Raw genomic sequence first — 27,742 nt, forward strand, 5'->3', positions numbered from 1 at the left:
TTGCCAATTTGTAAACCATTTTCACTTACTTATTTGTCCCCGTACAGAAAGTTGGGTCTACAAATTTTTATAACCCAACTCTTAAAGTTCCCTTTATAAAATGGTATAAATGATTTAAATAACTATCAATCTTCCATACCAGAGTGGTGGCATCTTGGCCTTTCATCCAGAGATCCCAGGTTCAAATCTCAAACAGCATCACATTTTCATATGCTACAAAATTTGCATTTCATATTTTGATGAACAAGCTTATATAGTTAATTAATCAAACAAAAAACTACTAGAAACACACTTTTTATTTGCAATACAAATATACAACTAGGTTAATATTTCATGAACTGGTATAATTAAATGAAAAAAAATTTACTGTTTATAAGAATTTGACTGTACATTAAGATTCCGTAATCTAAACATGTATAGACATCAGATATGCAACATCTACTGTACATGGGAGATACACATTTTTAATCAATTAAATTATCTGATCCTTTCATTTTATCCATAAATGTTTTAGTAACACTGTCATAAAATTTCAAATCAAATTCATTTAATAGTTTAAAAATAAAATTAGTTAGTTTTCTATATGATTTACCAATGGTAAAATAATTTTCATCTTCATCTTCTGAATCTGACTCTGAACACTCATACTTTTGTGTTTGTGCTTTACGAACTTTACCATCTGGTGCTCGGATCTCCTCTTCAGCAACAGCGTTAGCTTTTTCGTTTGAAAAAACTGGAATGAAAAAAAGCACGTGGTTGCTCCTTTTCTCAACCACAACATTAGATCCATTTCGTCCACCCTTCCCAGGTTCACCATTTTTTCCATCACTTCCACGTTTTCCTTTTTCTGTTTTTGACGAAATATGGTGATTTTTATCATTAATAGACAGTATCTCAACTTTTCCTTTCTTTCCTCCTTTGCCTCCTCTACCACCCTCACCACTGTCACCCCCTTTTTCACCTTCTGTTCCTGGATACAAGTTCTTTTCTTCATTGGAACTGTATACTCCAATATTAAATGACTTGCTATATAATTTCTTTAAAAAACTATTTTCTTGATACTTTGCATTTTTTCCATTTTTGCCATTAATACCATCTCCCCCATCTTGGCCATTCTGACCCTTACCTCCATTTGCATTTATTTTTAGATGGTTACAATTTATAAATTTCATTCCAATGCCAGTAAATTTTCCACCTGGTTTACCACACTGACCATCTATACCAATCTCACCTGCACTTGCTTTTACTAAATCTGGTCCTCCATTTTCTCCATCCAGATTTATTTTACATGATCCAATCACTTCCCATATTGGTGCAACAATTGTTAAATTTTTCCCTTTAAACAAGTCTTCACTGAAATCAAAATATATTGTATGTATTGAAAAAATTATAATTTTTTCTACTTCTTTATATTTACATATAATACTTAGTATATCACTTAAAAGTATAATATAACCATATATAATCAAGGATTTTTCTTCATTAATATAATGTTTACACTCAAAATTTAATGTAATATTTATAATGTAGTTTACATTTTTATGCACAAATTTGTCATTATTAATAATATCAAATTCATTAAAATCAAATTCATTTAATAAAATCTTCAATGTTTCATCATTTTGATCATTTTCAAAATTTAATTTTGTGTAATTCTGAAATCTTTCTTTCTGAATTTTATATTCAGACAATTTCAAGTGTAACTGTGTAAAAAATTTACACTGATCTAACCTACCTTTCAGAAAATCAGAAACATCTCGTAAAGGTAGACTCCAGTTTTCGGAAGTGAACTTTCTCATATCAAAAAATTCATAAATATATTCTAGATCATTCAAGGTACAGCTGTACACATTTACTAAAGTATCTGATATTATTTTATTTTTCTTATAGTAGTCATTTATAACATTAGTGAATTTGTTTGGTGTTTTTACTTCTTTGATACCATTGCACAGTGAATTTATTTCATCTTTGAATTCTGAAATTATTTTTATTACATTTTCAATTTGGTCTGCTTTCAAATCATCAATCACTGCTTTATAGTGTTCTATAAGTTGTAAACTGACTTTTTTTGACAAGGACTTGGTAAATAAATTTAATCTTTCAACAAAATCATCAAGAAATTTCAAACACTTATCACTCAATGTTATATGAAAATCTGTACTCTCAACTTTAGTGAAATTCTCGTTAGATAGCAACATTTCTCTTAACCAGCTTCTTTGGGATTGAAACATTGAATTTTCTGATATTTTCCCTTCTTGCATCGGCTTTCTTAATATGCCTATATGAGTGTACTTATTGTTATCATCCTTTTCTAAAAGACAATTTATAATATTTATCATATTTTCAGGATAAAGAACACTACCTTCACTTTCAGTAAGGAGGCTTGATTTTACCTTTTCTAAGAAATGTGCAGTGGCAGCTACAACATTTTCATCTGAAACCAGTGTATAAACACTGTTCTGACATAGAACAACATTTTCTACTTTAGTACATACTAAAGAAATGCTTCCTTTAAGTTTCTTTGTATCACTGAAAAATTCAGAAACATGTTTCAATAGATTAGTAAAATCATCTTTATACATACCAATTTGTAGAGAAGAATGTACACAAACTAAAACAACCTTAATTTTATCAATGCTATTCATTAGTTGTTTCATTGATAACATGGCAATAAACTCGTATTCTGGAACCCTTGTATCCCTGAATCCTGGATTATCACAAAGTACATTATTTGTATTTTTGTCGATGATTAGTTCGGGATACAAAGTGCAAGATTTTGTAATATCTGTACCTATTTTATCATCACCAGTAATAATAAAATTATTTGATCCTTCTGCTGTTGTGGTTGAATTGAGCATAGAATTATCTCCAGCCAACAACTGTACCAGTGCTGATTTTCCAGCACCAGTATTTCCAACAAAAAACACACAGTTCATATTACTTTGAAATTGCTGTAGGCATTTTTCCATTTCTTTCTGCAATGAAGATACTTTAATTTTTAAATTCTGCACATAAGTAAAGTTGTTTTCTTCATTACTAGAATCAGCTTCCATTACACACTGAAACAAATAATTTGTTATTGTTTATTAAGAACATCTAAAATAATAAGGTTTCGGTAGTCAGATCAATTTCATTAGTAATATCAATTGGGGAATTATTATACTTCCAGGTATAAGATTACCTTAAAGGTTTATTACTGAGTTACAGTATTAAGGTCAAACATTATTTTGAAGAGGGATATTGAATTAAAGATATTGACCATTTAAGAATAGTTTTAATTATTATAATGATTTAACTGACTTCACAAAATTCTAAATGTACACAGCATAAGCTTTTGAGTGTATATAATTAATAATAAAAAATAGCACCTGGCTATTTAAGTGCTGTTATTTAAATAATATATATAAATGATATATATATATATATATATATATATATATTATTTACATATTTTATTTTTATATGTTTATTATTTATATATATATATATATATATACACACACACACTTGCCACATCCACACACAAATTGCTTAAACTGAATAACAGCATAAGTAAACAAAAATGGTTGCATCATGGTTATTACTTTTCACAGTTATGCTATTATTTTTGATATGGTAATTTTTTTTTTGAGACTGCCATCGTTTATAAAAAAGTTTAAAAGTTACTTTTTGACAGAAATAGTAACTATAATGTTTGTTTAGATACTTTTTTATGCAAGCTGCTCAACACCTGGAAATAAATGCTGGGCTAGAATATGTTGGGTCAAAAGAATCATTCCTGAAGATTTGGGAAAATATAATAACTTTTTTCAATACATAACTTTCCTCATTGTAACAAGACTTATACTTCTCTGCAATTATCCACTGATCTGTGAGCAGGATATCTACTGCTCAGTTCAATACCCATAATTGTGAGGTCTTGAGTATTTTTGTTTCCACTGATCTTTATACTCCCCATCAAATTTTTTAAAATATCTAAGCAAATAACCATATAATAATATTTAAAAACAATCACACTGATTTGTATAATTTATACAATTTATGAGGGATTTATAATAAAAAATTTAACGATTGTAATCACACGTATATAGGTAAAACTAATAGAATAGATCTTTTAAAGCCAGATTTCTTGAGCATTTTATACATTGTACAAATAAAAAGTGGGTTTCTCTAACAGTGCTGACCACCTCATTAATAATAAACATTCTATTATTATTGTATAATTCTCAGAACTATTCCTGTTATTTGATAGTGCAGTTTGTTTTCTAATTTTTGGTATTCTTTTGTTTTAAGATTTTATGAATTTTACCTGATATATTTGTACTCAAAAGTTAGTTTTTCAATTATTTTTAATTGTTTAAGAGCTAAAAATTTATTTATTTTTACTAAATTTGTATCAAATACAAATACATGTCAAATTTAGACAAAATCATGTCTGAAATTTATTTACAAAATTTTGAAAGTAAAATTGTTTATGGCATTAATCATACACATAATATCTTGTTATGGACTCTTTATGTTGATGATATTTTTGCTGTTTATAATCCTGTTATATGTGATGAACATCTCATAATTTTAAATAAACTCAATTCATATTGTAATGAATTAAAATTCACTTTTGAAACAGACATAAATATAACAATAGACTATCTAGATGCTAGTATTGAAATAGAATCATTGAAATAAGGATAAAATCAAAACCTAAATCGACAACGATTGTTAACATCTATATGCCTACAAGCGCCCATGATGATGATGAGGTAGAGTATGTATACGAAGAGATTGATGAAGCAATTAAACACGTAAAAGGAGATGAAAATTTAATAATAGTTGGAGATTGGAATGCAAGCATTGGAAAAGGCAGGGAAGGAAATATAGTGGGTGAATACGGGCTGGGCAAAAGGATTGAAAGAAGGGGCCGATTTATAGAGTTTTGCACGAAGTATAATTTAGTAATTGCCAACACCCAATTTAAAAATCATAATAGAAGAATATACACTTGGAAAAAGCCAGGCGAATACTGCAAGGTATCAGATAGATTATATCATAGTTAAGCAAAGATTTAGAAATCAACTCGTTGACTGCAAAACTTACCCTGGAGCAGACATTGATAGCGACCATAATTTGGTGATAATGAAATGTAGATTGGGGTTTAACAACCTGAAGAAAAGGTGTCAGATGAATCGGTGGAATTTAGAGAAGCTTGAGGAAGAGGAGGTAAAGAAGATTTTTGAGGAGGACATCGCAAGAGGTCTGAGTAAAAAAGATAAGGTAGAAAACGTAGAAGAAGAATGGGAGAATGTTAAAAAGGAAATTCTTAAATCAGCAGAAGCAAACTTAGGCGGAATAAAGAGAACTGGTAGAAAACCTTGGGTTTCAGACGATATATTGCAGCTGATGGATGAACGTAGAAAATATAAGAATAAGAATAATAATAATAATATAAGAGCTAGTGATGAAGAAAGTAAAAGGAACTATCGGCAATTAAGAAATGCTATAAACAGGAAGTGCAAACTGGCGAAAGAAGAGTGGATTAAAGAAAAGTGTTCAGAAGTGGAAAGAGAAATGAACATTAGTAAAATAGACGGAGCATACAGGAAAGTAAAGGAAAATTTTGGGGTACATAAATTAAAATCTAATAATGTGTTAAACACAGATGGTACACCAATATATAATACGAAAGTTAAAGTCGATAGATCGGTGGAATATATTGAAGAGTTATAAGGAGGAAATGAATTAGAAAATGGTGTTATAGAGGACGTTGAGGAGGATGAAATGGGGGAAACAATACTGAGATCTGAATTTAAGAGAGCATTAAAAGATTTAAATGGCAGAAAGGCTCCTGGAATAGACGGAATACCTGTACAATTACTGCGCAGTGCAAGTGAGGAAGCGATTGATAGATTATACAAACTGGTGTGTAATATTTATGAAAAAGGGGAATTTCTGTCAGACTTCAAAAAAAGTGTTATAGTCATGATACCAAAGAAAGCAGGGGCAGATAAATGTGAAGAATACAGAACAGTTAGTTTAACTAGTCATGCATCGAATATCTTAACTAGAATTCTATACAGAAGAATTGAGAGGAGAGTGGAAGAAGTGTTAGGAGAAGACCAATTTGGTTTCAGGAAAAGTATAGTGACAAGGGAAGCAATTTTAGGCCTCAGATTAATAGTAGAAGGAAGATTAAAGAAAAACAAACCAACATACTTGGCGTTATAGACCTAGAAAAGGCATTCGATAACATAGACTGGAATAAAATGTTCAGCATTTTAAAGAACAATTTAGATTCGGAGTAACAGTACAAGGTGAAAAGATAAAGATGCTACGATTTGCTGATGATATAGTAATTCTAGCCGAGAGTAAAAAGGATTTAGAAGAAACAATGAACGGCATAGATGAAGTACTACGCAAGAACTATCGCATGAAAATAAACAAGAACAAAACAAAAGTAATGAAATGTAGTAGAAATAACAAAGATGGACCACTGAATGTGAAAATAGGAGGAGAAAAGATTATGGAGGTAGAAGAATTTTGTTATTTGGGAAGTAGAATTACTAAAGATGGACGAAGCAGGAGCGATATAAAATGCCGAATAGCACAAGCTAAACGAGCCTTCAGTAAGAAATATAATTTGTTTACATCAAAAATTAATTTAAATGTCAGGAAAAGATTTTTGAAAGTGTATGTTTGGAGTGTCGCTTTATATGGAAGTGAAACTTGGACAATCGGAGTATCTGAAAAGAAAAGATTAGAAGCTTTTGAAATGTGGTGCTATAGGAGAATGTTAAAAATCAGATGGGTGGATAAAGTGACAAATGAAGAGGTATTGCGGCAAATAGATAAAGAAGCATTTGGAAAAATATAGTTAAAAGAAGACAGACTTATAGGCCACATACTAAGGCATCCTGGAATAGTCGCTTTAATATTGGAAGGACAGGTAAAAGGAAAAAATTGTGTAGGCAGGCCACGTTTGGAATATGTAAAACAAATTGTTAGGGGTGTAGGATGTAGAGGGTATACTGAAATGAAACGACTAGCACTAGATAGGGAATGTTGGAGAGCTGCATCAAATCAGTCAAATGACTGAAGACAAAAAAAAAAAGTATTGAAATTAATAAAAATAATTAAATTATTACTTCAGAATTTATGAAATCCACAGCCAATAAAATTGCAATTCATACAAAATCATGGTTAATTGAGCGATCATTTACAGACAAGATAATAAAAATAAAAACAAATTAAACATAGAAATAAATAATATAAAACAAACTGCTATTCATAATGGATATAGTGATTTATTAATTGATAATATATATAAAAAAAAAATTTCAAAAATTAATAAAACAACTTTATAACCAATAAATAATATACAGAAAATTAGTAACGCGTATTTAAAATATTCATATCTGACAAAATTGTTGAAAATATAACTAAAGCTTATAATTTAAACCTGCATGTAAAACAAATAACTATATAATATTTAAAAACAATCACAGTGATTCATATAATTTATACAATTTATCAGGGATTTATAAAAACAAATTTAACGATTGTGATCACACGTATATAGGTAAAACTAATAGAATAGATCTTTTAAAGCCAGATTTCTTGAGCATTTTACACACTATACAAATAAAAAGTGGGTTTCTCTAACAGTGCTGACCACCTCATTAATAATAAACATTCTATTCGTGATGTGAAACTAATTTAGAAATATTGGACAAAAATATTAAAAAAGGAGTTATAAAAAATAATACGAGATATAATAATAAGTCAACAAACTATGTTTACACTAACCATGACCTAACCTAAAACTGAAATAAAAATGGGGAGAAAAAATTAACTGTGAAAACATTATATTTCAGTTCAGTTAGGTTTGTAATAAAGAATACTTCTAAAAAATATACCTCAAATTTTGTTAGACAATGTTTTTTTCCATTTGATGAACTGCAGGACTCAAGTCATTTTATTCATCTTTTTAATGCGGTCTTACAAATCGCACTGCTAGATAGCAGTATTTACAAATCATACCACTTGATAGCAGTATTTAATAGTACAAAAATTTAAATTGAATGTACTAAAAATAATAAAATTTAAAGGAAAATATACTACAGCTTGCTTTAATAGTAAATGCTCTTATGTAAATGAAAGTACTGAAGATGAAAAAGTTTTTTTAATTCCCATCACTTCTTTAAAAAAAATTAAAAGTATTAGATTTCAACAGATTATACTACTTAGTTTTATTAAAAAAGGAATAAATAAAAGAAATAAATTTGATTAGTAAAATCAAATTTAATGATAAAAATTGAGGGTTACACTTAAAAAGTAATAAGTGTAATATTACATCATAGACCTTCAATTCGTCATTATACTAGTTTTATTAAAAAAGGAAAAAATATGGTATGAAGTGAATATGACTGCAAACATAAATAATTGGCCGTAAAATTCAAAAAATGTATATTTGTTTGTTCCAGAAAGGCAATAAATTTTAATAATAAATCCATAAGATAACAATTAGTAATTCATAAACACAAAAAAATAATCTAACAAAACAAAGTAATGTCCAAAAAAATTACAATAAAAATGTAAACCATATGATAAGTCTGAGATATCATTTCTTATGCTCAAAAAAACAAAAATTCCATAATATAAATAAAACTGGTTTTAACAAAACAATACTGATATCAAAAAAGGTAAGACGCTACATTTCTATTATCAAAATGTTATTAATTTAAAATTTTGTTTAAGAAAAAATACATGTTAAATATATGTAATAGACAATAGATATACAATAGTAGATAATAAACAGTGTTTAAGCATTCCATGCAAAAAGTAGAAAAATTTGTTACAAAACTCTTACTGGCCCGATTTCATTTATTAAACAACAAGTAATCATAAGAACTGTATTATTTCTGTAAATGTGTTATGTATTAATCGTTGTTTAATAAACAAAATTGTACCAGTAAGAGTTCTGTAACAAATTTTTCTATTTTTTGCATGGAACATTGTTTATTATCTATTATTTTATATCTATTGTCTATTACATATATTTTTTTTAAACAAAATTCTAAATTAATTACAGATTTTGATAATAGAAATGTAGTGTTACCTTTTTGATATCAGCATAGTTTTTTAAAAAGTTTTATTTATATGAAAAATAAAACTCTGTTAAAAACAGAATTGTGGTTTTCGTTTTGTTTCAGTATTACAGAATTTTTGTTTTTGAGCAGAAGAAATGATTTCTGTGAGACTCTTACCGTACAGTTTACAATTTCATTGCAATTTTTTTGTATATATAAATACAAGAAGAGATTCAACCTGATAAACTTGTAACATAGTATGAGGATGACACACTTAAGGACAGCAATGGATGGCAGCATATTTTCAGATAAAGATAATGGCAATACATAAATTTTAATTATTCATACAGTATTATACTATTGGCTGGCCAAACAAGTACTATATTTTGTTTTTATCTTAAGTTTATTTTATCATAATTGACATCATATTTTTATTTATGTAACTTTTAATTTCAATAATTTTTAGCATTTTTTGTATTTCTTCATAAAAATTATAAATTTGAAAAGTTTTAAGCTTTTAACTTTTTAACTTCTAATTTTTAATCTTAATTCAATTTTTAAATTATATATAATAAATTTTATATATTATATATATAAATATTTTAATTAATATTTGGTAATATTAATTTGTAATTAGTAATAAAAAAGTAATTTGGAAATAAAAATTTTATAAAGAACAGTTACAACTGATGATGTGGGTTGCCACGAAAGTACTGTTTTAGACATTATGAAAAAATAAGGCAAGTGTCATTCTACTTTAATTAATTCTGTACTTGGGTGGATCAAGTTGTGTTATATTCATTAACTAATTAGTACAGAGGGGATATGGGTCTTGAAAAGATAGATTTTAGAAGAAAAAAAAATATATATATGTATTTATAAAAAAACATTTTACTGAAATTAATCTTTATTTATTCCTCCGTATAGTTAAATTATATTTAAACTTTATTAATTAAACCACCTAATACAGAGTATTGTGATAGGATATATCTTACCTTAATTTTTCATGAAAGTAGTTTTGCAGGACCCCAGATCCTCAGTTATGGTTAAAATGATTCCACTATTGCATAATAAAAATTTAAAAGTAAAATATTAAATAATGAAAATTGCATATTAATTTATACGTCTGCTGCCATCTGTCATAGTTTTTATAAGAGTCTCTCCCTCAAAAACAATTTGATGGTTTATCAAATTGATATTTTGTTTGTATTCAAATATGAAATATTTTTCAAATATATGAGGTGTGTGAGAAAAGTAATGAGACTGACTTTTTACTTACCAAAGTTTTTATTTTTTTCAAACAACAATATTATCCCCTTCAAAGTAGTTCCCTTGGGTAGCTAACCCGGTGGAGTCGTTGTTTTCACGCCTGGTAGCAGCGCTGGAAGGCTTCAAATGGAAGGGCTTTTAACTAGTCGGTCACAGTCTTTTGAATGTTCTCCAGAGTTCCAAAATGACGTCCTTTTAAGATGTTTCAATTTCGGGAAAAGGAAAAAGTCACAAGGACTCAAATCAGGTGAATAGGGGGTTGAGGAACCGTAGGAATGCGTTTTGAGGTAAAAAATTCCGTGATGGAAATGGCCGTCTGACACAGGGCATTGTCATGATGAAACATCCACTTGTCTGCAATGTCTGGTCCCACACAAATCACTCTTTTTCTGAGCCTTTCAAGGCACCTTTGTAAAACACTTGGTTGACAGTTTGTCCTTGAAGAAAAAATTCTTTATGCATGATACCTCTACTGTCAAAAAAGCAAATCACCATGGTTTTGATCTTTGATTTGCTCATTCGACATTTTTTCGGTCGAGGAGATGACGGAGTGTGCCACTCTTCGCTTTGACACTTTGCTTCAGGATCGTACTCAAATATCCAGGATTCATCACCTGTGATCACACGATTGAGGAATTCTTGGTCATTGTCAATCCTCTCAAGAAGATCAATGCACAAGTTTCTTCGATTGTCCTTCTGTTCCATTGTGAGGTTTTTCGACACCAATTTTGCACAAACCTTAAGCATGTCCAAATCTCGTCTATCAAAATTTGAAAATTTGATGTACGGTGAAAGTGTTTAAATTTAACTGTTCACTCAACATCCTTATTGTTAAACAATGATCTGATCTCACAAGAACCCTCACACACTCAACATTTTCATCAGATTTTGAAGTTGAAGGTCTCCCTGAGCAAGGGTGATCTTCAATGTGTTCTCGGCCTTCCAAAAATTATTTATGCCAGTGAAAAACTTCTGCTCTTGATACGCAATATTCCCCATAGGCCTGTTTCAACTTTTCAATGGTCACACTTGCAGTTTCCCCAAGTTTAACACAAAACTTGATTGGACAACGTTGCTCTAAATTCTAATGCTCCATTTTCATAACAGAACAAAAACACAACTTCACTGATAGCGCTGTCAAAAATAATGTGTTGGCTGAACGAAGTTGAAACTCGTACTGAGCAAATGGAAGGGATGAACAAACCGGTCTGGCAGAGACCGGTAGACACAGCGTTGCCAGATCGCTTGCAGTGTTAATACTCATTACTTTTCTCACACACCTCGTATTTAATTTTATATCATTTTATCAATTTCTAATGTTACAAAATTTGTCTTAATATCAGAAATAGAATGTTCATTGTTTATTAGATGCTCTGCCATATTTTATTTTATTTTATAAATTCTACACAGATTTTTATTTTATTATTTTTGTTTTTTAAATACTTTATTATGTGGTTATTAAGTTTATATGCTTGTATATTTCTTTATTGTAAGTTTTAGTAATGTTTTCAATGATACTATTAGTGTATAAATACTCTATGTATATTTTTTCCCTCTTTTGTCTTATTATGTATTCATTGTAAGTTAGTTATTTTGTCATTGTATTTTGATAGTTGTTTTTTAAAAATATTATTATTAAAGTAATATCATATTCATTTTCAACTGCTACATGTTTTATGATGTTCATATTATTTAACTTTTCTTTGTTATGTATGTATTTGATAGCTCTATTAATGATGTTTGTATTTTATGAAACCAAGGATGATTTGATTAAAAATACTTTCATGTAAAAAAAACCTTTCATGAAAAATTAAGGTAAGATATGTCTTATCTCAGTATACTGTACTAGGGGTTTATTTAATATAATTTATACACATATAAAACATATTAAGTTTAGAACCCATAGTTAATATATACATATTTTTGTAGTTAATATATATATAAACATAAATTCAAAATTCACATATATGTATGTCAATAAAATGTTTTTTTTTTTTTTTTTTTTTTTTGCTGAAAAAATAATACATCTCTACTAATTGAAGTTTTTTGTAAAGTTATTCAAATTTGAAAACGTGAAAAAAGTTAAGAACAGAGAAAGTAAATATTAAAATAAGACAATCTTAATTAAAGATTTTGTTGCCTTCCTCCTCCTTCTCCACCACCTACCAGGTATCTGCTATTGGTGGTTCAGTTGTCATGTCAAAAAGTTACCCATACAACATCCCTGAATGTATATGTCTCTATCTGAAACAGCCTCTTTATTAAATAGGAGTTTGAAATACTTTACCTCACACCATAGAGAAACTTTTTACAAAATGATGGCATTTTTATTTTACAGACAATTTTACAACAAAAGATTATATTTAGAAAATAGACTACTCAGTACATTTTTACTTCCTTGTGCGAAGTAACGGAAGTATTACAATCATGAAAAATTTCAGATTTCAATGAAAATATCTATTTTGACTATCCCTGAATCCATTTTGATTAGTTTCAGCGTGACATCTGTAAGGATGTATCTTGCATAACTCAAAAACGATGAGCCGTAGGATGATGAAATTTTGGATTTAGGATTGTTGTAACATCTAAACATCTAGTTATGCACCTCCCATTTTGATTGCAATCAACTGGACCAAAAGTGTCCAAAAAATGCCTAAAATTAAAAACATTTGTATTTTGGACTTTTTATTAACTGCAGTAATAAGCCCTCATTGAGAGATTTTCAATGATATACCATAAATAAGTGGTACTTATTTTCATTGGTTCCAGAGTTATAGCCCAATAAAATTTTAAATATGAAAAAATATCAGATGATATTAATGAAATAAAATTTTATGTATTTTTCATTTAAAAAAAATTATGTATACGTAATTTAACAGGCACACAAGGAAGTTATGTGTTGTACACCTCAGATTTTATTCTGCAATGAAATATATCCTTATATAAATTATAAACTATTAAATGTACACATGGAGATTATACTAACCTGATGATCATTCTCCTGACATTGATCTTTGAAATAAGATTCTGACAGATTTAATGAACATATTGATGACGCACAATTTTCGTCATTCATTGTCATATCTAAAAGCATTATGAATACCACACTATAAAAGATACACAATTCTCAATTTTTGTACAAATATAAAAACATCAAAAACAAGTTTAGTTTAGTTTCATAAATTATGACATAATTATATACCAAATATTATAATAATAGTTGTGCTAGTGTATGCTGATAGTTGAAATAACTGCGCAGACTTATCATAATTTTATAGTATACTTTGTTGAGAGTGGCCTTATGCATAAAACAAGATGAAGAGGAACTATTGAAGCATTTTAAAAATTCAATTTTTCAATTCTATTAAATTTTTTTGTGCAGCCATCTTTTTTACTTCCCTGTAAGAAGTAAATTAAGTATTGTGATCGCAAAAAAATTCAGTTTTCAGATTTCAACAAAAATATTCATTTTGAACATCCTTGAATCCATTTTGACTAGTTTCGGCATTGACAACTGCACGTATGATAGGTATGTAACTTGTATAACTCAAAAACGATTGGCTGTAGGATGTTAAAATTTTGGATTTAGGACTGTTGTAGAAACTAGTTGTGCACCTCCCCTTTTGATTGCAATCAACAGAACTAAAAGTGTCCAAAAAAGCCCAAAATCACAAAAATTGGATTTTGGGCTTAACTGCAGTAATAAGCCCTCATTGTGAGCTTTTCCATGATATATCGTAAGTGATACTTATTTTCATTGGTTCCAGTTATAGCAAAATGAAATTTTAGTGAATAAATATTTGGATCTTATAAGGGAAAGGCACATCATTTCAAATCAGACTTCATCTTTTTTTTTTTTTAATTTAAATATATTAATTTATTAACCACAAATTGTAAAAAAAATTTTACAATGAATAATAAATAATTCAATAATAACAATAAAAAAATGTATGAAAACATAACAGAAGTTATTAATGAAATAAAATGTTATGTACTTTTCATTTTAAAAAAAATGTGTATATGCAATTTAATACACAAGTACAAGTTAGTCATGCGATGTTCACATCAGATTTTTATATGTAGAAAAATGAAATTTTGTACTCTTAAAGGGTAACATTCAACGAAAAAAAATAGTAAATATATTAAAACAATATCATATCCTGTAATATGATCTGAATCTGACTGCGCTTTGAAAAAGTTAAACAAGAATAAATCAGTAGAAATACTATATCAGTTTTCAGGTTATCTGGAAGAAGCAAAACAGAAAATTCGGTACATGTTAAAATTAAACATTTTGGAATGAGGAAGTAAGTAATATGTAACTTCACATTTAATGAAAGAAATTTTTTTTCCAAATTTAATAAACTAGAAAAATGAATAAAAGAACATTTCTAATGGAAGGTTAATATATTAAATAAAATGAGAGGTGGAAGGTGGACTAGATAGACGTAGATTGGAGAAAAATGACAGATTCATTTTAATGTATCTTATCAGGCTAATTGTAGAAGGTAACCGAGGAAAAACCAAAAATTTTGATACTGGTATTTGTAGATTTACATACATATAAGTTAATGAGGTAATTTTTTTTTAAATTTAAAGAAAACTATATAGAAACATAAGATTTTAAAATATAGAGAAAGAACAGTTATTTATAATTTGTACAAGAAGGTTTATTTAAGTATATCAGTAAAAAACAAAAAATTAAATTACAAACTTATTATTTTTATTTTTTATTAAATTTTTATTTATTTAATTATTTTTTAACTTTAATTATTTTATTTTATTTATTTATTTTTATTAATTTTTTTTAATATTAGATTTCTTATGTACTAAGGAAAGCCAATCTGCAGTAAGAGTGAAACAATGTAACCTGTCCATTACTTTTTAAAAACCTGTCCATTACTAACCTGTCCGTTACTTTTTAAATTCCACATAGAAAAAATAGTAAAAAAAATTTAATTTTAAAATAAATGTTTTTATTTTGAAGGTATTAATGAACAGAATGGATTCAATGCTAGGAAATAGTACAAGTACAACAAAAGGATTTGAATGTGATAGGAAGAAGTCAGATATTTATATAAATAAAAAGAATATACCAGAAAGTAAAACTGTATATATTTAAAGTATTTTAAGGTAATTGTATTATGATAATTTATAGATATCAAACATGTTTTATTCCTTCAGAAGTTAGTTTATTATAAAATAGATGAAATTGAATCACTGTTATCACTGGTAACTTCAGCATCTTTGCTTGTGTTCACTGATGGGAAAGTTAACAGGCATTCCTACCAAAGTGTATAACAGCATTGATTCAGTTTTTTGAGCAAAACATTCATTCCTTGCATTTATGTTAAAATTACTGCCTAATTGCTATAATTTTTTTTTAAAAAAAGCTTAACACTGAGGAAGCAACATTTTATATAGGAATTGGTTAGGAAAATGTAAAAAAGATAAAACATAAAACTAAAGCGAAAATCAGTGGTAGACTTATTGACAATTTAAAGTTAATTAATGTCTGATAGCACAAAATAATTGTATTTATTATTAAATGTAGGGATTGTGAGCTAAAAGAGACTTTTTATATGTTAATGAATTATGTAATAATTTTAATGTAACAACTTATTACGAAGGATAGTAGAACTCTGGTATTATTGTTACATTGCTGAACAGATACAACATATTTAAGAATGACCAACAAGGAGGGGAGTTTTAATTGTGATAAAGTCCTGTTATTATGCAGAAGGGCTACATTATCTGGAAACACATAGTGAATTATTATGGCTAACAATAAAAAATTTCAAGGATTTCAATCTATTAATCTGAATTTTATATTTTGCTCCAAATCCTCAATTGAACTGTAGAATTTTTTATGATTTAATATTTAAACATTCAAATATATGAATTATCAATTTGGTATTATAGAATAGTTCTACTATTAATAGTTCCAATAGTTCAGTTTTTGAAGTCAGTAAACAAGGCAAAGTATGATATTTCGAGTACATTACATTCGCCCGTGCTATCTGGCAAAGATATCTAAAAAAAAAAAAAAAAAACACCAGTAAAAAATAACTGTGTTATTTCCGATATTACACATAATGAAATTAAAAATGTTTAAAAAATTTTAAACTCAACTGATCTGTTGGACTTCATTCAATACCACCATATGTAATTAAGACTTGTGCAGATTCATTAATATACCTACTTTTTATCAATTTTCAATAAATCCCATCAATGTCTACAACTGGAAATTTGGAACTTAATTAAAATGACTCTTTTCTTTAAAAAGAGTAAGAAATCTGAAATGTCAAACTAAAGACCTACTTCTGTTTTATCATCTTTCAGCAAAGTGTTTGAAACCACGCTGCACAATAAAAATTTTAATTCATTTTTAGAAGTTTGTAACAGAAATAAAAAGAATGGGTATCTGTTGAAGCACTCTCCGAGTCTAATTTAATCAATATTATTGACTATATTCCAACTTGTATTAATCCAGTGAGCAAGTGAATGTTATTTACACCAATAATTAGAAGGCATTCAATAAAATTGTTCATAGGCTCCTCCTAGCAAAGAATCATTATTATGTTTTTTTGGATCGATTTTATGTTGTTGCTGCCCTCATAGAAAGCATCATGTTATTATCAGAGGTTATCTGTCAAGATCTTTAGCTGGTTCCATAGTTTCCCAAGGTTCTAATTTAGGAACTATTTTATTTGTAATCTTCACAAATGACATCTATTTAAACATTTACAATGAAATTTCTACCTTTGATGATTGTGAGAAACTAAAAATCAATCAACTCCTTAAATAAATGGATTAAAAAAATGAATGAGAAAAATTAGTTGAAAATTGACTCAATCTTTCACTGCACTCAAGACAGATCAAGATATGGTATATACCTTTGGTACATCTAATTTAGAATTTGGTTTGTCAGTATGGCATCAGTTTTATACAAAATGCAAGGATTTAGAAAAGAAATACATGGCGCTTACAGTACTTCAATTCTAAGTTAACTGGTATGTGTGAAACCTTCATTCCATATATGATTTTGCAACAGTCACTGTTAAGCAGTCGCTGGGGACAGTCATGCTTTATTTGCTTGTTCTAGTGCGTGCCTCTCCTGTTGTATTCTGTTAGTATTCATATGTATCTAACTACAAATAGCCATACCACAAAAAGTTTATTTGTTTATTAAATTTTATTTATTTTGCATTTGTCATTGATATCTTTGCCATTTAAATATGTCGTGTGTTAAATGTAAAGTAATATTTCTCAATGTAAATAAAGCTATAAAGTGTAATGAATGCAAGAATTCATTCCATGCTTCTTATACCAGACTAGAAACTCTGGAAAAATTCAAAAGAAAGAATGCTGAAACTAGATCATGTGGAAGTATGATGGGTGTATAATTGTATCTGAAAGTCAATTCAGTATAGAGCATTCAGGTTTTAACAAAATTTTAATTTCACTTTCCAATTTGGGTGATGAACTTAATTCTTTATTCAACAGAAAACTCAAAGATCTGTCCGCCCAAATCGAAATACTAAACAAAACCTCTGCAGAAACAAAAATGCAAGTAAATAAGTTATCCATTTACAATAATGAAGTTGCCAAAAAAATATATATAATCATATATTATATATATATTATTAATATACAATTAAAAATAATTAATTAATTAATATTAATTTATATTATTATTTATTATTATATATATATATATATATATATATATATATATATATATTTATATAATATAATATATAATCTAGTGAGGGCTTCTAGTTATCATCTTAAAATACTCTGAAATGACCTATCAGTTTGTAGAAGACGATTCATGTATATTTCTGCTAAACTAATAAATCTTATTCCTCTAAATCTACGTATAACAGGGAGAACAAAAAACCCCTTAAAGGAATAGATAAGTGGCTATTATCTTACATTATCTTCATATTCTTATATCTTCCTGATATTACCAAATCTGGAATGTTGAATTTTAATGCATGGATGCGAGTGTTCATTTGTTTTAGTTTTCTAGAATAAGTTTTAATTTTAATTGATCAAAATCTTTAACAATTGAGTTTTTGTTTGAAGAACTTTTATTTACTACTATTTATTTCTAAAAATAGTTATTATTATATAACTATTATTATTAAATATTATAATTATTATATTTCCTTTTTATAAATATTATATAAAGTTGCTCATACCTCCACACAAGTTATCCTTTGCAGGTATTATGTTTCCTAATTATATATTGTAATTCTTTTTATATCATATTTTGTTCAAGGAAAATAAAGATTTATTTATTCATTCATTCACGTACACACATCACCAATTTTTTAACTACTCCTCAATACTCTAACTAACTGCATCTGCTCACATCAGCTAGCTTTGTAACTAAAATCAGAAAGTGAGTATCCTTTGCGATCTTGAGAACGGAGATAATGATTGTGGTTTATTTCTTAGAAACCGAACCCACCGGGTTGGTCTAGCGGTGAACTCACTCATCAAGTTCTAAGGTTCAAATCCTAGTAAAGGCAGTTTAGCGTACACAAACGAACTTAACATTTATATATATATATATTTAAGTTGTACATATAAAATGTTCTATTTAGCATAAAATATATTTTGTCACCTTTGATTCTTTTAAATGTTAAGTAATAAATTACAGTACATTTATTTTTTAAATATATAAATTTACAAATAATATAGTTCTAATTAATCTCCTACTCTTTATTGAATATAGACCGATAATATAATTTTTTGTTTGTATCACAACTCAGTACAATGAGTAATATATATTCTACTATCATAACCGATTGTTAAAATAATTTCAAACTGTATAAAGAATTTTTCAGTACAAAAAATATAATTTATATTTAATGGAAAATGAATAAAAGCAATGTATAAAATGAGGAAGTCCATTCTCTGTTACAGTGCAGGCATAAACAGGGCACGTCTTACCTTGCCCCTTGTCTTACCTTTACCCTTACCTTAGTACAACCAGGCAGGAATGTATTAACTACTGATTTATACCCTAATATCAATTTTGAATTTAAATAAAAAACTTAAATACTGTAATATAATAATATGGAAAATAATATAATATACACGTAAAATTAAAAATATATAGATAATATTAAAAAGATAATTCTCTACAATTACTGTATCAACCTCAATTTTCTTACAATAGAAATATGTTTTCTCTTTAGCATTTAGAAGCAGCAAATTACATGAATTAAAAAATCACAAAGGGTTCTAAGTTAACCATTAGACTTTTAAAGGTCAAAGTACAAGTTTTATGACAATATTTCTAGTTATAAGATAACCTGTTTCTACGTAATATTTGTGAGAAAACAATACCAAGTTATATAAAATTATGATAGTAAATTGCTGAATTTTTAAACAATAATGGGGTTTTACAGCAAAATAAAGGTGTTAAAACTATGATGCATATATGAAATTAAATGAACAAAGACACTGTTTTCAGTGTTTCAATCTTATTCAAACAGTAGATAAATATAAGAAAAAAGTGAAAATACTGTGTTGTAAGTACATTTCATGAATTTTTACTCAACTAGAACACATAACAGTGTTTCAAAAAATATCATAATTTTAATGAGCACAATTTGCGTACTGGGCATTGCTTAGACCCCTAGTCATGAACCGCTCATAAAACTTGATACATCCAATATAACAGTTGCAGAATGGAGCTATTATTTGCAGGAGGTGTGTACAGTAGCGAAACAAAAAAAAATCTCAAGAAATCGGAGATGAGGGCCAAATCATTAAAATTGATGAAGTGAAAATTGGTAGAAGAAAATATTATCGTGAACAAGTAATTAATGGTAGCTATTGTTTAGCAGGTACAATAAATAATTATATAAGGGACACAAATAATTGTTTTCTTGTGCCAGTTGCAACTTGAGGTCATGAAACACTACTGTATCGTTCATAAATAGATATGACCTGAAATACTATTATTTCAGATTGCTGGGAACATACACCTACCTTCAGTTTGAAGGATATCAGCACCTTACTATCCACCAAAGATAAAGTTTTGTAGATCCCAATTCAGGTCACACACTCATCATATTGAAAGATTATGAATAGAAGCGAGAGCGAATACATCAAGATACAGCAACATCAAGTAACACTTCAGAGGGAATTTGGAAACATTTATAGTCAAGAGGAAATATAATAAGTACAAAGAAATTTACTATTCATTTAATGCCATTAGACAAGTATATGACAGTAACTCACTGATAAAAGAACAACCACACGTTAGTGGTAATGTTAATTCTTATGATAAACCTGATGACTTCTAATGTAAGTTTCTTAAGAGTTATATATTTTTTCTGATGCTTCATTTAATATTTTTACATTGGTAATCATATAATAGAATACATACTTTGATAATAAGAATACTGAGGTTTATAAAATAATAGTAGAAAATTAAATGTGAAATAATCAAAGTTATTTCATTATTTTTTTCAAAGTAGGGAATAAAATAAGGTATAATTTTTCAATCACTGATTTTTCATTTCTCGGTCACTTATTTGAAAGTTAAATTTTTTATATGATTTAGTGAACATTTAGTTACAAGTCTGATAAAGTTAGGGCATTTAGAAAAAAAAAGCTGAACAGAAAATCTTTTCTATGTAAAAAGACTACTACACTTACCTTGCTTTATAGAATTATCTGTGGCAGAAGATACCTGCTCTGAACTAAAACTGTTCTCATTTGAACTATATGATGAAACAATTTGAAATTCATCTAAAATTAAGAAAGAGAATTATCAGAACATAATGCAAATAGTAAATAAACACATAAATTAAAAAATACTTTCTCTGCAGCAGCATTTTTTTTACACACACACACACATATATATATATATATATATATATATATAATTGTATAATAAATAAATATTTTTGCCAATTGTAACAGTTAAAAAGTAAGCTAGAATAATAAAAATTGAATTAGTTTCTATGTTCGGTGAGACAATACTAATGATTGTAGATGATCTGATAGTCATTCCCAACATATGTCTCAAGAATAACAAAAACAATCCTAAGAAAAAATGAGGTCAAAAAAGTCACTAAGAAAAATGAGGAAAGCAAAGCCTATTGAATTGCTTATGATACTTAACCCTAAAGTGATACCTTCAATCTTCACCAAAACAGCTTTCTAAATAATATTAACACCATTACTCTAGAAAAAAGCAACCTTGATATTGATCAAGGTTGCTTTTTTCTACGATGCTTTTTACATGTCACAAATAACTCTGTGAAAATGTAACAAAAAAAATAACTGTTGCTTATATTTTACTCTGAAGGAAGTATTATGAGTATAATTTCAGTTGTTTGCAAAATTAATTGTTGCAGCCTTTTATTGTGGGAAAAAATTTACAATACACACCCTACTTCCATTCAGTACGAGAAAAATCGATAGTTTATAATTGAATATTAAACATTTACAACATCAGAAAAATGAATGCACTATCTGGATAAATGAGCAAAAGATTGTCTTAGTGTACGAGTACATAATGTGCACAACACAGATTAGCTTAAGATGGATAATTAAAACACTTGACAAATACAAAAACCCAATATTTTTAACAAAAATCTGTTTTTTTAAATTGTTTTCAGGACATCTTAAGTCCTGGATGCTATTAAAACACTCATCAATAAGCAACAGGTATTATACAATTGTGCTATATGATACCTGTACAGTTAGCAAATAAGATTGTAATAAAAGTATGCTTGCTTAATAATAAATATTGGTATTGCTAGTAAAGTTGAAAAAAAAATTGGATTTCTTGTTTAAAAATTTATGTTACTTCAGTGGTACATTCAAAAACTTACTTTTTATTCTTGCTTGTTATAATTGTACAATGTTTAATTTATATTCGTTTTAAATGTTTAATTAAATTAGAAGAAATTCTTAAGACCACATATTTACTAATCATTTAAATTTGCAAATGAAAATTTTTCTTACGCTTTACTTCTATGTAGCAAAGTTATTTTTAATACTGTGCAATATAAAATGAAATTACACGCTTGCTTTTTACGTGCAATATTTTAACATCACATTTATTATATTTTTATAAACAGTATTTCTTTTAAATTTATTTAATAGGTTTTTATAAAGAACCATATTGTAAATGAGAAATATAATATTAATTTAAATGAACCTAAATAATTACATTACGACATACATCAGCTAAAACTAGAAGAATTAAACAACGCATTCACAAGTTACTTTGTCACTAATGTATACCAAAGATTGATTATTTAGGCGTAAAAAATTAATTTTATTTGCGGAAAATTTGTCATATAACTAACTCCTAAATTTCTCATTACGTAACTGATCATCGATAGACATCTATCCACGAAATCGATAATAATTATTTATAAGCAACTAAAATTAAATTATTATATATAATATTTTACAGTTTATTTCTTACCATCAGACATTGTTTATAAACCTTTAATCGCAGAGATCAAAAATAAACACACCGGTTACGGTTTGACGTGTTTACTATTTCGTGGAACAAAGAATCGAACAAGTAGCCTTAGCACTCCAGTTTACTCCCCTATTACTAGTATAGTCATGTTCACACTAGCAGAATGAATACGAACCAGTAAAACGTTCACAACGCAAACGAAGCCAGAAATGAAAAAAAAATCTTGGGGGTATAAAGCGCAGCGTTCGTTCGTTCTTGAGTACTTTAAGGAATAATGTTTTAACGTTGATTTATTTTAGGTACGAGGGACATTCAATAATTAAAGAGACAAATTGATGGAGAAATGAAAGAGTTTGTAGTAGTTTTGTATTTTCATGACTTTAGGTTGGCATCACTGGGATGAGCTGAGAACAGCTGACGGATAAAAATAGGTTTGTTTATAATTATTAATATTACATTAAACGATGGCGTGTAATATAATATAAATATAGAATATATATAATATAAATATAGAAATAGTATTTCTATATTTCAGTGGTGTCCGCTTAAAGTTACCACATTATTTGAACAACGTTCAGTGATACCTTTTTTGCTTTCTGAAGGTGAAAAACCGAGTTAAAATCTTTTCTCGGATGATTTAACAGTATGCTGAAAGTTGTATGAACCGCGGAAATTTTTATAAGTGGTAGAACAGTTCAAAAACGGTCAATCATCAGTGACTTCAGCAACGTCCTGGCCGGCCATTGAAGTGTCAACTCCTTCACTTGAAACCCGCAGTACAGGCAATTTGTCATCAAAATAGGCTTTCTTTCTTTTCCTGTTTAGCCTCGGGTAACTACCGTTTAGGTAATACTTCAGAGGATGATATGTATGAGTGTAAATGAAGTGTAGTCTTGTACATTCTCAGTTTGACCATTCCTGAGATGTGTGGTTAATTGAAACCCAACCACCAAAGAACACCGGTATCCACCATCTAGTATTCAAATCCGTATAAAAATAACGGGCTTTACTAGGACTTGAACGCTGTAACTCTCGACTTCCAAATCAGCTGATTTGGGAAGACGCGTTAACCACTAGATCAACCCGGTGGGTTATCAAAATAGGCTGTATTTGGAAATCCTCACCTACCGATTGATCTTTTGTCCATGCGTTAGGAGTGATGAGGGAAGCTTAACTCCATATTTGTAATATTCCCCTCCCATAGATTTTTGAAAAACTCAAAACGTTTTTGAAATGCGTTTTCTCTGAATCTATGCATTTTAGGGAAAAGTTTTTCAAACAAAAAATGTAGAGGACATTCTCCTCTACAATTAATGTCTTTGAAGTTATGCCGTATAATTTGAAATTGAAATAGTAGGTGGTGCTGAAGTTATAAAAGACGTGTTTTTTCGGTTTTTTCACCGGAAAAAGAATTGTTTCTGGTGAAACAATTTTAACTGAATTTAATCAGAAACTGAATATTTTTTTATTCTTTCATTTTATTTTTGGAAAGCTTTGGAAACTACTTTAGTTAAAAGAATCTTGTTTAAAATGGAAAAGGCATTTGATACCTTGTTACAAAAGTTTGGACAAATTTGATGTAGTAAAACATTTTGCTTTATGTCTTAGTTAAAGGCATACAGCTGTTTTTTTAATGTAGACCATTATTCCAAATTAGCTTGTTTAAGTATGGTATACCCTATTTCTTTTAGGATCACTGATTTTAATCATTTTGTATTAATGACTACAATTAAATTACATAACAATGTAGGAATTAATTCCTTTCCCAATGACTTTACATTAGTGTTAGAGATAAGGTTTTATTAAAAGTAAGAAATAGATTCTATTCATTAACTGGAATGGTTAATGAATAGTGGATCTTAAAACTCATTGTTTAAATGGAAGAAAAAATAATTTTAATGAAAGTAAAATCTCTTTATCAAAAGATGAAAATATACAACACTAAGCCTATTAATTAAGTTTTTTTGGTTGCAAGGGTATATTGGAGTTTACACCATACAGTGTTGATAATGTTTTTGACATTGCAATAAATAAAGTTTCAAAAGACATTTTCTTTTAAAATATTTTCTTCAATGTAAGATACATTAAGTCCAAATGTGGATGGAGGTGTAAGGTGTGGCTATCATGATAATGTATCTTGGTAGTAGAACATTCAGGATATTTAAAATGGGCTGTAATTTTGTAATTTGAATTAAAAATTTTCCAATCCTTGTTTATATTTTATTTGTAGTAATTTTATTATTGTATCATTTTGTTTTGTATTTTAATATTAGCAATGTCTGTAATTTGTGATTTAATGACGCTGTATAAATAATACAGTGAAATAAACTTGAGGGTGCTTTATAAAACATGGCATTAAATTTCAAATAGTTTATAATCGTTACTATAATTATCACTGTAGCAGTGTGTTACGATTTGCCAGGAAGGACAAAAACTAATGGAAAATATGTATCTCATTGCAGAGCATAAAAAATGAAAAATTTGGTAAAATGTTTCAAGCAGCTGTTTAATATGTCATTCCCAAAAAATGTTATAGCTTCACACAAGTTTGTGAAATTGTTATCAAAATCCCAAGTTCATTTTCTCATTTTCAGCATTTTGATGTTTATAAAATAATTATGACATTTAAAAAACAAGTGTTAGACAAGGACATCAAATATTTAGCATCCAAGTTTTTTTTTATATATGTTACCATCTATATGTTACCCTTTTATATAAGTTTATTTTTATATATGCTGCTTGGATACCCTCAATTTATTTTGTGGGGTTAGGCCAGGCATTTTAAATCTAAGTTGAAGCATTTTATGTTGAAATGAAATTAGATTCCTTATTTTAATCATTCAATGATGTTTCTGTTCTCTGTTGACCTAGCATATTTGCATTTCATATAATAATAGAAATCTTTATCATTCTCATCCTTTCCTGAGCAGAAGCTTTGAATTATTCAGGATAGAATGTTGATTAAATCAGAGCTTTTTAATGCGGCTCTTGTAATTATCTTATGTTATTTTATTGATATTATGTTGAACTGATGAATATAAAATCTACTCTTCAGTTTTCTTTGTAAGAATTTCTTCTGTAGCTTAGTTGAGCTGCCAGGCTTTTTTGGGGGTTTCTTGGAAGAGCAGACCGATCACATCATAGAAGACTGCCATAATTAAATACATAACTAATCTAGTAATTCTGTTTTAATATTTCAATGTTGTTTACGTACAGTTCTTCATGAATGAATTAAGATGGAATGATACATGTATTGTCAACTGCCATCCTGTTTCACTGTGCTACAGACTCATCTAAAAACAAATTTCCTACTTACCACTTCTCATCCTATAAAACTCCATGATGATCATATGGCTTCAAATGAAAGTTAGCAATAAAAAAAATATGGATTTTCAAATAATTACACCGATAAACTCTTTATCAGTTTTATTAGAGAAATTTACACCAAATCTTTGAGACAGAACAAATTGATGCATTTTTCTTGTAAATTGTAAGAAATAATTGAAATGTCAATCGGTAAGTATTATTTAAAGAAAATGTTTGGGCAAGTGTTATCTTATCGTGTTCATTCATTGTTTAGTGCAGTCAGTATTCAGTAAAATCTTTCTGGATAATGTAGCATTATCAATTTGTAACTCTTTTCAGTTTATAAGGGGAATTTACACCAAATCTTTAAGACTGAATTGATGCAAGTTTTTTTTTTAATTATAAGAAATAATTGAAGTGTCAGTCAATAATTGGCATTTCAAGAAGATGTTTGTGCTGTGGTATCTTATTGTGTTAATTGATTGTTTAGTGTAGTATTCAATGTTATCAGTAAAATCCTTCCGGTTTATGTAACGTGTTACACTGTTTTTTCAAAACCAATTCTAAATGTCAATTTTTATGATGTCAAATTGTTTCATTCAGAGTATGTGAACATGAGTAAATTTTATATTAAATTTTTGATTGAAGAGAATAAGATCCTGGACATGTGAAAAATTATACTAAGGAAAAAAGGGTTAATTCAGATTATAAAGGAAATATTCTAGGACAAATATTATCAGTTAAAGATATGTCTAATTTACTTCACGGCATTAGAAATGAAGAAATATATATATATATATATATATATATATATACATATATATGAGTTAGCTCTTAGAGTTCTTTAAGAATTCACAAATAGGGTTCAGAATCAGAATTTATCATTAGAAAGATGGAGAAATGGAAAAACACAGTAAAACTTGGTTATATCGAGATTCAAGAAGCCGTTCAAATATGGTCGTTACCGCCGAGTGATCAGTACTTCCGAGTTGTCACCTTGTAACCGTAAATTTATACGCCGTCATTGTCTACTATAATACAAAAAAATATATATATACTGTATACCTAAAAAGAAGCTGTTTTAAAATAAAATATCATATCGATGTTTTTTGTATTATAGACTAACAAATAAAATTTCGATGTAATTCAATTTTTAGATGCTAATACGTCTTGCTTTTAACCAAAACTGTTAGCGTTTAATGAATTAGAAAAAACAATTGTAATAAGTGCGCAATAAAAGTTTCCAAAATCATCGAGGAAAGTAACAAATTTATCACAACACGTAGTTTTTACGTACAAACTGAATTTAAATCCAAAATATCATTGTAATCTATTTTTTCTTCATTCTAACATTATACGTCAGAACTTAATTGCGCAAACAAACTAATTACCCATAAAATAATCGTTTACAGCATTTTTGTTTGTTTAATCAAGTTTAAGTTTGTTTGTTTGTTTAAACAAGTTTTGTAGTTTATTCAAGTACTCCACGAATTCATCACTTACATTATTAATCTCACTAAGCTCCGTTAATTTTTTAAAACATTCTTTTGCGTCAATCGTTGATACAACTAGGAAAATAGTAGATTCGTTTCCAGTTTCAGTTTAACTGCACGAC

At 28.0% G+C, this 27,742-nt stretch overlaps 1 protein-coding gene across 4 annotated transcripts; it reads right to left on the minus strand.

Moving 5' to 3' along the window:
- Positions 1 to 278: 278 nt before the first annotated feature.
- On the minus strand, positions 279 to 22,995 carry LOC142319396 (uncharacterized). 4 transcript variants are annotated; one of them, XM_075356633.1, is made up of 4 exons: positions 22,822 to 22,995; positions 21,036 to 21,128; positions 13,339 to 13,436; positions 279 to 3,059 (listed from the first exon to the last, which is right to left on the minus strand). In XM_075356633.1, exons 1-4 carry the CDS (start codon positions 22,829 to 22,831, stop codon positions 465 to 467), a joined length of 2,796 nt encoding a protein of 931 aa, XP_075212748.1. In that variant the 5' UTR covers positions 22,832 to 22,995; the 3' UTR covers positions 279 to 464. The 4 variants fall into 4 exon arrangements, with proteins under 4 accessions (XP_075212748.1, XP_075212750.1, XP_075212751.1 ...); XM_075356635.1 differs by having other exon boundaries at positions 13,339 to 13,459; XM_075356636.1 differs by lacking the exon at positions 22,822 to 22,995 and adding an exon at positions 22,573 to 22,710.
- Between the last annotated feature and the right edge of the window lie 4,747 nt (positions 22,996 to 27,742).

This window comes from Lycorma delicatula, chromosome 2 (assembly GCF_047948215.1).
Source record: "Lycorma delicatula isolate Av1 chromosome 2, ASM4794821v1, whole genome shotgun sequence".
Classification (NCBI taxonomy): Eukaryota; Metazoa; Arthropoda; class Insecta; order Hemiptera; family Fulgoridae; genus Lycorma; species Lycorma delicatula.

Coding starts and splice junctions, on each gene's coding strand:
- LOC142319396 (XM_075356633.1), bottom strand. Junction 13,437..21,035: donor AGATAATTCTATAAAGCAAG/GTAAGTGTAGTA, acceptor TAATGCTTTTAG/ATATGACAATGAATGACGAA. Junction 3,060..13,338: donor GTCAGGAGAATGATCATCAG/GTTAGTATAATC, acceptor TATTTGTTTCAG/TGTGTAATGGAAGCTGATTC.